This window comes from Charadrius vociferus, unplaced genomic scaffold (genome assembly GCF_000708025.1).
Source record: "Charadrius vociferus isolate BGI_N301 unplaced genomic scaffold, ASM70802v2 scaffold209, whole genome shotgun sequence".
In the NCBI taxonomy this organism is placed as follows: domain Eukaryota; kingdom Metazoa; phylum Chordata; class Aves; order Charadriiformes; family Charadriidae; genus Charadrius; species Charadrius vociferus.
In genome coordinates, this window is record NW_009660387.1 from 1,045,045 (window position 1) to 1,058,704 (window position 13,660).

At 40.5% G+C, this 13,660-nt stretch overlaps 1 protein-coding gene across 1 annotated transcript in view; it reads right to left on the bottom strand.

Annotated features, from left to right (window-relative positions):
* Nucleotides 1-7,907: 7,907 nt before the first annotated feature.
* LOC104293764 (amine oxidase [flavin-containing] B-like) overlaps nucleotides 7,908-13,660 on the bottom strand; it is a 36,272-nt gene continuing 30,519 nt past the window's right edge. The window contains exons 11-15 of the mRNA XM_009893292.1: nucleotides 12,728-12,785; nucleotides 11,642-11,739; nucleotides 10,420-10,531; nucleotides 8,704-8,766; nucleotides 7,908-8,289 (exon numbers count right to left, since the gene is read on the bottom strand). Coding sequence (XP_009891594.1) covers nucleotides 8,134-8,289; nucleotides 8,704-8,766; nucleotides 10,420-10,531; nucleotides 11,642-11,739; nucleotides 12,728-12,785 — 487 coding nt within the window. The 3' untranslated portion in view covers nucleotides 7,908-8,133. The remainder of the gene's footprint in view (nucleotides 8,290-8,703; nucleotides 8,767-10,419; nucleotides 10,532-11,641; nucleotides 11,740-12,727; nucleotides 12,786-13,660) is intronic.

A 13,660-nucleotide genomic window follows, 5' to 3' on the forward strand; every position in this document is an offset into this window, starting at 1 on the left:
CCCTCCTCTGGGAAGGGGGTTTCTTTGGGGGCAGTTTGCTTTATGGATACAGATAGAGGGGTTGACTCAAATATGCAGCCTCTGAAAAAGCACTCTGGCCAAACTCCAGCTCATGAAGAAATGATTGGGAAATAACATAGTTTGTAATTTAGTTTAATATTCTCATTCCACTTTGGGCTGAATTGGCAAGTGGAGGCTGGAGTAACATCTCCCCTTGATTTTGATTAAGTGCAAGCATGCATTTCAATTGTTTAAGATAATGACTGCACAGCCCAATGGGACATCTCACTGCCTCAGACCTGGAATAGAAGTTTTCACATCTGAAATTATAATGTAATTTCTGCTAAATGCAACACTGCTGTGCAAAGTGTTTTCTTACAACTTGGAGCATATGCAAATTGGGAGTGAACAGCCTGAGAGCTGACGAGGATGCCTCAGTGCATTATTAGTGCACTCCCTTTTCTCCCCTCCTTCCCATCCACGCACGAGAGCATATTTGCGTGCAGTGTTGAATCCCATTAGACAGCGGTGCAGGAGGGAACTGAGCCATTTAACAAACCCAGTCAGCCAAAGGCTGGTTTTTCTGTTGGATACTGCTTCCTCGAGTGCTTCTTCAAGAAGTCTCTGCTGCTGCAGGGAAATGGCACTCCATGAGATGCCCCTCAAAGTTCCTACTGGCGTTCTGTGACTTTATGCCCTTGGGCAGGTGAGGCTGGTCTGTATTTGCTCAGACCCTTTCTGCTGTAGGTCAGACAAACGGATCGCTTGGATTTGGATGAGGCTTTTTGGCCCCTCCAAGTTGTGGGGAGGTGGGGAGGGAGTCTACAGTGCCTGTAGATGCCTGAGTAAATGGAGCTGGATGGGTATTGATTATTTTGTTAGGGACGTTCCGCTAAGGAGGGACTGTAAAAATTGCTAACAGAAAATTCCCTGTGCACATAGCAAAAACCAACACCAGGTGAAAGCTAATAACCCTTTACTTCTAAATTAGAAAAGGTATCTCTCATATTCTGCCAAAACACAAGAGTGAGGCTGTCTTTGACCCACAACGGACGTAAAAACTCAGACCAACTTTGTTTGCCTCTTTCAGCAAGGCCAGGAAGAATGGAAAACTGGGATGAGCCAGCATGGCACTAGGTAAAGACCCAGTGGACAAGACCGTAGTGTATATTTCACAGCTCATCACAGCTATTTAACATTCATTTTTGAGCTTTTTGTAGCCTTACTTCAGAATAGCTTATTGCTACTGACTGTACAAATCATGCAAACTGAAATCAACTTACAAACCCTCTTACTCAGGTGTATTTTCTTTACAACTTAACTTGGCACTCATCTGCTAACTGAAGGCGTTTCTAGCACACACCACTAATATTCCAACTGGAATATCATGCCTTTGTTTTTCTTTCCAATGGCCAACAAAATCATTGTATAGCCTTCCTGCATGAAGGACAGCCATGTATTAACATACTATATGTGCAGCTACCTATTAACATGCAACTTATTAACTTGCATCACATTAGGTTCCCGGGGCCTGCGCTATCCCTCTTTGCATTTCTCCAAAGCTGAATTCCCCAAGGAAGCATTTAAGTACCTAATTGCCACCAGCAGTTGGTGGGAGGTAGAAGCTGCCTAGTTTGGTATCCAAAGAGTATCTGTGCCACCTGCGCAGAGTTGGTTTCGGACACATGGCCTCTGGAAGAACTGCTGCCTTTTGGAGCAGCAGCTGGAGGCTGGACAAGGTGCCCTCAGATGTTTGAAAGGCACAAGACAACTGTGTTTTGGCTCCTGAATTGCTCTGTAAGTGGGTAAGTATCATATGCTCTTTGAAAACATCTAACCTTGTAATTAATGTCTTTGCAGAACAAGTGAAACACACACATTAGGTGTAAAATCTCTTCTCCTAACCTGAGTTCATCCCATGTATTTGAAGCACATAACTGCAATATCAAAGTTAGAAACCCCATGAATTTAGGCATCCTCCCACACAGAGAGCAAGAGAGAAAGACATGTCCATAGGACTCCTCCAGTCCTGCATGGGCTGAACCATCAGGTGAGGTGCCCCTCTCTCCCCACTCACAGGAGGACCAGCAAGACAAGAAATGTGTCTTGACAGCCCCGTTGATGGGAGCACTTCAAATGAGGTGGCAAAAACTTGGGCCTAAATGCATTGGTCTAAATTAAACAGAAAGTCTCCCCCTGTTTCCAGTAGATACCAAACTGTATCTTGGTTCTGTACAACCCAAGGCCAGTTTTGCCTTTCATTCTTGGATGCTTTTTTTCTGAGGCAACTCTACTAAGGGGAATTTATCCTGCCTTGAGCCAGAAGGCAAAACTCATCAGTCCCTCAGACATTTCAGGATTTGCTTCAGATGAGTAGATTGGTATAATTATACAAGGTGAGAGGAAAAAATGATTCGCCGTTCTCACACTAGAAATGAGTTTGGTATGATTCAGCCAAATAATCTGCAAACCAGTTCTATCCTCCTATCGTCCCCTAAACAGTGAGTGGGAATTCTAATTGGTTTCTCAGGAAATCATATTAATATCTTCTATAGATGTTACACACAATGCATTTCTCCTGTATTAATCTGTCCAAATTCATTTTCTGTACACTGGGCTGCTGGAAATAATGAAGTGCCCCCTGGCTGACAGTCTCTTTGACATGCAGACTGAAAGCTTTGTAAATAAATTAATAAATATTACTGCTACTACTACCACCATTTCAGTACCTCCTCTGGGATGCCACAGGATATGTCTGAACAAAGGGTTAAAGAGTTAGTTCAAATCTGACCCAAGGCAGCAATGTTTAAGAGTCATAACCATTTGTGAGCTGCTTTGAGGGCCTGTAAAATGCATTGCTGGTTCTGATGCGTTTCTTGGGGGATGGATGTTTTATAGAGCATGCAAAGGATTAGTTGAGGATATTTGCTTTCATGGTATTTGTGCTCCTTTATAAGTTGTAAGTAATACTGAAAGTTAAGCCTATACAAAGACCACTGCATGCTTTTGACGTGCTTTTCACGTGGATGGTTATGCTTTTTCCAGTATTGACAGACTACGTTTTTGTGAAATGCAGGTCCCTTTCCAATGCCCAATTTGTTCTTCAGTTCCATTACCTCTCTAGCACTGACACTGAGCTGCCAGTGGTTTTTGTCTCTCTTTTCTTCCAGGTTTTTTATGTTTACACCACACAGTATTTGGTACAAGGTCTGTCTCCTCCCACGTTCAGTTACTCTCAACTCTTATGAGCAGCTATAAAACGTGTCCCTGCCCATACATGTTCTGGTAAAAAAGGTGCTGTGAGAGAGGTATGGTCATGATGGGGACACTCTGAATCCACCTACAGCAATAAAAACTCATTCTTAAGGGTAAGGCAGTTGGCCATCCATACGTTAGGAAGAATTATTACTGAATGTGGTTTGATTTCTTTATTGTTTGTTTTTTTGGGGTGGTTGGGGGTGGGTTTTTTTGCTTTTTGGGGGTTTGTTTGGGTTTTTATCCTTCTCTTCTTTACACGGCTCTCTTTACTGATAAAAGCTGAATATACCTCTCTGGCTTCTGTATGAAATGCAAAATGTTGTGTTACTAAGTAATACTCACCATCACAACCAAGTCAAAAGGGGTTTCCACTAAAGAAAAGCCTCAAACAGTAAATGTGACATGACAATATTTATTGATTCTAATTAAGGTTAAAAAAAGTTCACAGCTGTCATAAAAATATCTGCAGAGCCTATTGAAAAGGGAACTTAGGAAGGAAACCAAGGGAGACAGTCACCACAGAGGCACTTGAGAAAATGCTACAGTTATGAAAGGCACAAATTCATCACACACACAGCATATATATTCCTGCACAGTGAAGTCACTCTTTTTTTCCAAAACACAGAGGCAGGCATCACTGAACACTGACCTGTACATGACCACAGAGGACACGCTATAAGCGGCAGTCTATGACAACGCCTAAACAACTTGACTGTAGAGATACTTAGAGAGCAAGAGTGCTTTGGCCATCTCATTTTTATGTCTATTGAAGAATAGATTGTAAGATCAAGGTGACCTTAAGGTAGTGGAGATGGGAGAGGGAATGTTAGTCCATTTAAACACAGGTCAGGTTTATTTGGGAACATTTGTAATCTGCAATTTAAGTGGGTTTGCTTCTTGCCTGAGAGCAGTGGCAGATCTGTTGTCATTTAATCCTGGCTCTCTTTTGCATCCAAATACTTTTGGAGGACATACAATTTCTTCTTCCTCAAAAATATTTTTCTTCCATGTCTTAAAAAAAAAAAAATCTTAAAATTTCTGCACTTCTGTAAAGTCTACCTCAGTGAAACAATAGTCCCATTGAGGTCACAGAAATATTATTTTAATACAAGTCCCTAGCTTCTCCTCCAGGCCTTGGGTTCCAGTGATGGACAATGCTTTGACATATTCTTAATTGTGATTAATGTCTTTGTTGTATTGACAGCAGACGTGCTATTTGGAATCAAGATCTGCATTGAGGAAAAAAAAATGCACTAGTTAAAGGAAAGACAAGGGGCTGCCGCAGATTACTCACTTCATTGTTATTGTCGAGTAGTTTATACAATTAGCTTTCAAGTACTTTGGTTAACACGGATTTTCATGCCATGACCCGACATCCTTTGCAATATACAGTTGCCATCAGAACAGTGTACAAGCAAGTAAACCTCTTTTTTTCCTTTTTTTTTTTTCCAAACTCTTAAGAGCCTTACAAAATATGCATGATAACACAACTCAGTTCATAAGAGACAAATACAATTATTTCCATGGTTGTTCCTATAATACATTTTATGAAGCTAGTAAACTGCTGGAACTTTCATGATTATCAGATTTCTCATCAAACATGTTAATAAATTAAGAATATAGCACGACTGGTTACCCGTTAAACCAGATTTAATTCTTCTCTTTGAAGGGCTGGCATGAAGGAATTTTTAAAATGTAAGCCAGCGCTAACAGTTCCCTCTACCCATGGGGAAGCAACTTGATTCTCTACCTACATTTGTCCATTTCCTCATCACACTGGCATCCACATACACAAAGTGCCACATATTCCTTTTATGTGGAAGATGTCGAGAAAACAGCAGCAAATCCTTCTTTTTAATCCCATAGCGGTGACAAGCTCCACAGCATAATTGTAGCAAGACACAGCTGTAAAGACAAAGAGAGCATTCCTAATGCTTTGGCAGTCCGGAAGGAAGACGACAGAGACTTTCAAGTGCTAATACAGATGTTGCAATTGAGACCTCCCAGCTCCATCAGATTTCACTAGAAATCTCAGGGGATCCAAATTTAATTTGAGATTTCAAGTTGCACCTACTTTTAGTTGTGGCAGAATAACATGAGAAATGCTTCGGGCTTTTTTTTTTTTTTTTTCCATTTTTGTTTCACTTTGAAACTAAGAATAAGAAAGATTTATAACTATATACACTTTTGTTTTAAATTGACCAATCTGATAAAAAGCTTTGGTTATGATTCAGTTCAGCTCTAACTATACCTAACTTCTGTTTCTCCTTCCTGATTTTCTGCCCCTATGGCACACGACACTTTCTGGGAAAAACCTCTGCCAGGTTCAACAGCAAAGAAGAGAGAGATGCATTTTGGACAGGAATGAAACCAATTTATCCTCATTAGTCTCATGGATCTGCTCCCCTTTAGGGACCTGCAGAGTATTTCTCGGGCAGAAACAGGACTTGAATTCCAAACAGTTTTGGCAGAGAAATCATCTGCAAATGCAGCAGTTCTTTATATGTTAAGTATGTATTCACCATCTAGCACTCACAAATATTGGGCCAAGACTTTAAAAATGTCTTCCCCAATTTAGCTTCCTGTGTTTATTTGTGGCCTGAGAATTGTCTGAGTTACAAAAGCTCTGAACTTACACAGTTCCCATTCAGCTTTTGGTTCCTAATTCATTTAGTAAATAAATCACACAGGGAGAAACCCACGTAGAAGCACTCTACGGTAGGCAAATGTCCCAGCCAATTAGTGCTCTATGTGATACAATGACAAAGGCCATATGTACACTGCTACACTGTTCTTCTGACTTAAAGATCTTTATGTCTGAAAAGTTCCCCTATGCGTTTTAAGAGGCTGTTATGAGGATATTCATTTGTGATAAAATCTAAGCTGCTGCTACGAGAAAATTTTTAACTGACACATCAAGTTAAAAAAAATGAAACCTAAGGGCCAGAAACTTATGCACTGCTCACAAACATTACAGCTTTATAAGTAGTTCCATGGGACTATTTGGAGAATGAAGCACTACTCTACACAAGCAAGATCAGATGCTAGCCCCAAAGAGTCTCTGCCTGAGACTGGTGATACAGTTCTTCTACCATCTGCTCACACCAGTTGCTGAATATATCCTTATTATACTTCCCTCCACGGCTTTTTACTGCAATGTAATTTTTTACGTATATATCATGACAGGTTGAAGGGAGAAGTGCAGCAAAGGGGCTCAGAAAAATTCCAGACATACAACTTTTCTCAAGCTTCATGAGCACCAAATCCTGTTCTCAGTTATACCCTTGCCTTCCCATTTTCTGTCAGGCAGATGTAAAACAGCAAAAATACCGAGAACAAGGTACCGTAGTGTTCACAGGTAGGCACCTAAGGTTTTGGTGGCTTCTTCTTTTCTTTTTTTACATTGCTTGAAAGGTACCAAACTAGGGATGGCAGAAGCACTTCCAAGCTAGGGAGGGCAAAAGCACCTGCATGTGACTATCCTATCCATGGTTCCCTTTGATCTCTCTATCATTTAGATCCTTGATTAGTTACCAAAAGTGCACAGTCAGTTCAATACAGAACAGCAGGCAGAAGTGGAAGTGCTAATCCCATCAATATGGTTATTAGGAGAAACTGAAATTCTGACAAAAAAAAGCAGGAAGCAAGTGTTAGGGGGCAGTTAAGTTTGGTTTTTTGGTCTTGTGATTTTTTTGTTTGTTTGTTTTTGTTTTTTAATGATAATGCTACATCTTCAAGCCCATTGTGCCCTACCAGGCAAGAGATAGCCTCAAGGTGTTCAAATTTAAGTAGATGAAAGAAAGGAAGGAAACAAGAAAAAAAAAACATAAAAAAGTTTTTTATGGATGGCCTTACAACTTCCTGGCATCGGCATAGGTTAATTTGTTCTCTTGCTATCTTGCAGCAACTTGGGGAGCTAAAAGAGGACCTTGGAGGCAAAGAGTTGTGAGACAGGATGAAAAAGGTTTGAAAGGCTGTGCCTGTACATCAGCACAAGGTTCCCTGTCCACACTCAGGTCCAACAAACTGATCAGCCATACTGCTGCACGCATTGGCTATAGTCTGGAGTCCACCAGTTTTCCAGGCAGAGGAGATCTGATCCTGCACAGGGATGGACTCGACTGGAACACACGGGTTCTGCTGTTCCAGGCAGTGTGAATGCAGCTGAGGAGCTTGAAATTCAACCACATTGCCAAAGGCAGTAAAAACATTGTCCTTTAACTCGCTGTAGGACTAATGTGCCACTGAAAATGCTAACAACCTATGGCCGCGCTTGCATAGTTCAGATGGATAAATTTAGACCCCCACTTCAAAAGGTTGCCTGACCTGTCCCTTAGGTGCTGCCTGGGATCTGGACATCTGGGTGAAAAATAAAACCACTAAAAATATCTTCACCAGCAATTTGCATGAGCTAGTTAATTATTCTTGGGTTTATTTTCTCAGTCTACCATACAGGAAGGCAGAAATCTTCTGTTTACAACTAGAGATGGAAGTGCCTGCGAAGACTTGGAGTTTATTGTCTGGTTCAGAAATAAGCGTAAAAACAACTGGAAATCTCATCAGAACAGGCTTCATAGAGGTATTTGGTCACTTCTGTTCTGAGATCTGAATAAAAACCTCAAGGTGATAACATTTGGCAAAGTATCCTAGAAATACAACAACAAACAACTTACTGCTAGAAGCAGGCCTGGATTCAAGGTGTTCTTTTTCAATATGGATCCCCTTCCTTTATCCCTCCCCTCCAGCCTTGTCTCTCTACTGTTTTCTCCTCTTCCCCAGTCCCGATCTGATTTTGGAGACAGGGAACTACATGCCAATAAAACCTCTGAAAAAAAGAAAAATGCTCAAGTGTGAGGCTTTGCTTTGGTACCTTTTTCAGTTTCGAACCAGAAGACCCTTTTTGTAGGCAAATAATCCTGCCGCAGCCACAGAAGTGAAGAAAGTGGAAAATCCAATCAGCTTTAGCAGTCCTGGCACAGAGGGCAAGTTCCTCTCCCAGAACGTTGTAGTGATGGGCAAAGCTGGAACATCCTGTGGGGAGAGCATCCATTATCAACATAACATCTCCACTGTAAGAGACAGGGTGTAAATCAAAAGATTTTTGCAGCAGAAACAAAGCTGGGTTGAAGCAGTTCACATTGTGAAGAAGTACAGTGTATTAAAATTTTCTGCTCAGTTAAAAGGGAAGAGAGAGAGACACAAAGAAAGAATTCATAGCCCAGTTAAAAAGCACAGTTCTTTCCAATCCCGTGTTACAGAGTTGTCAGATGGGTGCCTTTTCTGAATTTCTATCCTATTCCTGTTTAGGGAAGATGCGGTTTTGGCAAGGGAAAGTTTACTTTGACTTTGGTTTAATGAACTTAAATAAAAACAGCCAACAAAATTTTATCTCATCAGCAAAACAGCAGAAAAAAAATAATCAATTTAATCTACAGAAAGACTTACAATTGATTCAGGTTCTGGCTTCCAAATTTCACTGTCTGGGATTTTCCTCATAGCAAACAGTATCTGAAAATAAATAACATTGTGTAGTAAGTACCATTTATTCTTTGAAAGGGAAAAAGAGCTGGCTTCGATTTTTGTTTTAAAATGGCATGATGAAGATAACAATTCAGCACATAAATCTCTGTGTATTCAATTTTTAAAAGAATATTTGACCTTTGTACAACTTATTTCTGGGGAGGCCTGATATTTAATAAGACGCTCCTCCTAGTGGAAAATAGAAACTGTAATAGAAAAACCTCTCTAATGCTTAGTTAGTCCACATGAGATACCAGAACTTGACTAGTCTTATGGGAACAGGGTAATGTGAATATGACTAAGAGTTAAGCATACACTCATGGCAGTGAGGCGTGCATAAACCCGCTACTGCATGGGCAAACTATATAGCCAGGAGCAGCTTGCTTTGCAAATTTTACCATGATGTAGGAAGAGGAACAGAATCCCGTGAGTGATGACAGACCACCACTTTCAGCCAGAGAAAAGCAAGACTAAAAAGAAAGCCTTCACAATGGAAAAGTAACCATTCAGAGTATCAAAGCTAACCACAGATGAGTAGGATAGCAAAGATCATCTGAAATGACAGTCATGAAAGACAGCAAGATTAACAACTTCTACAGTAAAATAAAATGGAAGTGGTGATATTAATGGTTTTCCTGTTCCAGGCACTCATTGATTTAACAAGATTTGCCATCTTTTATGATAGGCTTTTCTTCTATACAAGATTCACGGACCCCGTCAACTTTTCAATACAGGAGAGTGAGCAACACCCTTGCACTGGATTTTAAACATATTTTCCTTTCACGAGTACATGAGGAAAGAAAAACATCAAAATTTTTACCAGTCAAGCTCACTTGCCAGCTTCTCTGAATAGGCCTATGGAGGTTCTGCTGTAATGTCCTCTCATTAGCAAGGTCACGAAGCACTACCTCTGGAGGTTTTTAGGAAGAGGTTAGGTATAACCTTCACAAACGTGACAGTTTAGGGACAGTTGATCCCTGTCTTTTGGGGCAGGGGTAAGGGCTAGATGAACTTTCCGGATCCCTTCCAGGCCAATTTCTGTTCTATAACTAGAGTTTTTAGCCACAAGGTTCCCTTCACCTTATAAAACAAAGACGAAATTTCTTTTGCTGCACCATCAACTGTAATATTCATGAAAATATTTGAGGAATTGGCATTTTCTCAGAAGCAAAACATTTAAGTTGTTGTTTAATGACTTTATGTAAGGCTGTCTCAACAGTATATCACTGTGTCAATGGTATTGTTGGAAACACTTGAGAAAGGGACTGGCTTGGTCTGCAGAGCTGAGCTGTTCCTAGTGAGGCTAACAGCCATGATCACTCAGTATGATGACTAACAAAGTGCCCACTCGGGGGAAAAAATGATTAGGGGGGAATTTGGGATTTCTGTTAAAAAAGAAAGAATTTCATTCCTGGAAAAGAGAGGAGTTTGATGAAATAGCCAGTCTGTCCTAATCATTCCAAATTTAAGTGCAAAACCTTCATCCTTTTTGAAGCCTATCCCCTTGTCAGGAATTTGCATCAAGATTTCAAAATACGTGAAGCTGTCAACACTCAGTTCCCATTTCGACTCCAACCAAAATGACTTTCATTTTCCATAAGAAATTTGACAGTGCCCCCCATTTTGGGCTTTTGTCTGTACCTCTCTGGCTGCTCTTTCCCCAGCCTGTACAGCCCCCTCCATGTATCCGCTCCACTCTGTGGCTGTCTCTGTGCCAGCAAAATAGATCCTGCCAACGGGCTGCCGAATAATCCTGGAGGGCGACAAGCAGTAAGTCACATCAGCCATATTAGGAAAGGTAACTGAAACCCTTGGCTTAATACTCGAATAAAATCGTTTTAAAAAACAGCGAGCACTTAAAGACAGTAACTTTGGGTGAGTTGAGCTGAAGCAGGATTCTGCATTGCATTTAATTTCTTACAGTATACACCCCCACTGTTCATATTTTCTAAACATTTGCACCGCTCGGAGGAGTAAAGGACAATTAGTTTGAGATGAGACTTATTCTATGTCATGATTTTAGCCAGTGTCACAAACATCAATGCTAGGCATTACTGGCACAGTGTGGCATTCTGAAGTACATCCTCATGATATCTAAAGTAAAGAGCAAATAAAAAAACTTTTAAAAGGATAGCTTTTTTTCTTACTCTATTTTTGCCAAAATTTGCAATAATTATCACTAAAATTACTTTAAATACTAAGGCCTCCATATGCTATTCATTACAACTGCTTTATTGCTCTAAGTTCTTTTTAAATTGTGAAAACTTATACTTCAAAAGTAAGGCTATGCCACCACATTAAAAACTATGTATCTGAATCCAATCACCAGTCTGACCAGCAAGTCATTTTCTTTTTGGTAAATCTTATTTTCATGCAAAAACTTATGTCGGAGAGGACTGTATACAATGGCACGCTGATTACTATATTAAGCCTTGACTGCTAAAACGAAAGGAACAGTCCAAAGAAATCACTCATTACTGTCAGTGTTGGCAAGAATTAACTCTTTGCCAGTAGATATGAAAAAACGGCTAGAGATGTGCCGGAAATGGTAACACCGGTCTCAAATACCCAATGCCAGCTTTTTAAACAGATTGTGAAAACTTCCCAACTCCCTTCCAAGAACCTAGTCAGCTGTATTCACCGAATAACAAAAGTGAATAGAACCCCCTAATGATACTGTACTCATCCATCATGAAGCCCAACTAAGACAAGTGGAAGGTTATATTACCTGTTCAAAATATTCCCCAGTGATCTTAAAGGTATAAAGCGAACGGTGACAGAGGATTTATGACCCTTTCTGAAGATATTTATTAGCTTGGTCTTATCTTACTACTTCAAAGCCCGCTATAAATAGGCACCATACCTTCCATACTGAGTCATTATGCCTGGTGGGAAGTAGGCTGTGTAGCAGCCCCCAGAATACTGCTCTTCACACCAGTTCTTCTCTTCGTAATGCACTGGCTGTAAAACAGAGATTAATTCACTCAAGGAAAGGACAAAGTCCCGAGGAAGCTAATAAAAGAACTGAGGAGACAGCAGAGAAGAATACCTTATGATTTGTTGCATGTCAGTGTCTGACAAGACCAGCACTTCTAACAAGTCTCTTAATGCAACATGGATCTGACACAATAAGCCTTAATTTTAGACACTGCTAGCTATTTTTTTAAAAAATGGCTAATCTGGCCATTGTAGAACATAATCCTCTTAATTTTTCAATGCACATTTATGCTTTGAGCACAAATTCATGCTTTGAGCCACGTAAAGCAAAGTTAACCTATGGAGTGTACAGGTACAACACTTGTAATATGTACATTGGATACAAATATTTACTGTTAAGATGCAAAGTACGGCACTTGCACGGTTCCGCATACAATATTGATGTGTTTAACATTATGTCACCTTGAGATTGGTGTCTACAACATTTAACACGTGTAATATTGCCCTTAAGGGATCAACAGCGTTGATCACAAACTAAGTGTGATATCACACAAATCCTATCAGCTATTTGCCATTACAGGGAAGAGAAGGCAAGGGAAAGGCAAAAATAACCCAGCCATATGCAGCAATGGATCTTAGCACCCAGCAAGAGCAAAAAACCATTGTGCTCAACATAGACTGACAGGGAAAGGCAAGCCTGTCACATCTGAAAACAGTTGAGATGTGTGGTGGTAGAGCACTGTGCATGCCACCCATAAAGCTGGACAAGAACATATCTGTCTTTAACTGTTTCATAAGCTCATTCTTATCCTCACTGTCAAACACAACCCAAGACTCGCCATAACCTTCTCTCCGCTCCTCTACAAAAGGCAGCGAGCACTCCTGTAGCAGGTACCTTTTCCACAACGCTACGCAGCACTGTGCTGGAGCACTGCTGCATTCTGGTTTTATTCTGCCCTTCCCCAGATCAACAAGTCTGACAAGAGACGCCATGGTTTAGATGTGTGCTTACATGTAAAGCTTCCTCTGATCCCAGAACCTTTGCATAGAGCTCACACAGCCTCGTCTTCCTGTAAGAGAAAAGCAACAGAAGACTTCTGAGTAAGCAAAGAGAAAAAAAAAAAACACTTCTAACATGTCCTAGTTTCAAGAGAACAAGTATTAATATCTGCTTGAACTTGAGGTTCCAGCTTTTTGGGATCTATCCTAATTGCTCAGCCTCTGGATCACTAGAAATACCTCACGCAAACTTCTGTGCTGCGTAAGTGCCAGTTTCACCAGCAGTTATGCAAGCTGTTCCCTTAAGATACCTCTAGCAGCCCAAATCCATACATTATCCAAAGGTTCTCTAGGCTGTCAGGAAAATAAAGGAGTAAAGCATTGCACTTTTTTGTCTTGGCACATAGTCTAATTTATGGTTTGTTCCTACAAAGATGCAGGTATTGATAGCCTGAGGCTCTCAGGGAAGCAGTACTTTATTTCTGTATCTATAAAATTTCCTCCTGTTTAAGTTTATGAGTCGATAAATCCATGAAGACACTTCATTCTGTAGCAAACCCCAAGTGCAATTAAGTTTGTTCCTACAAGCTTTTGGGTCTTACTCTTTACTGCTAGCTGCACTGCACCAATTCCCAAACACAAGAAGATCAAGATGAACTAATAGTTAACAATTATGAAAAACAAACACACAAACACATTTACTTCTGGAAGCCATGCTGGGCACAGAAATACAGCAGCCGCAACTCTGTAACTGTATGGGCTACACTTGCAGCTATATGAGCATATGAGGAAACCGTACCTATACTCCTGTATGAAGCAACCCAGCTACACATGAGCCCAGCTATATCCAGGAGCAGCTGAACTCAAAGAATGCTATAGAAAGGGGATGAGGAGAAAAAGGAAAAAAAAAAAAAAAAAAAGAACAGGAAGACCTTGAAGAAGTTGT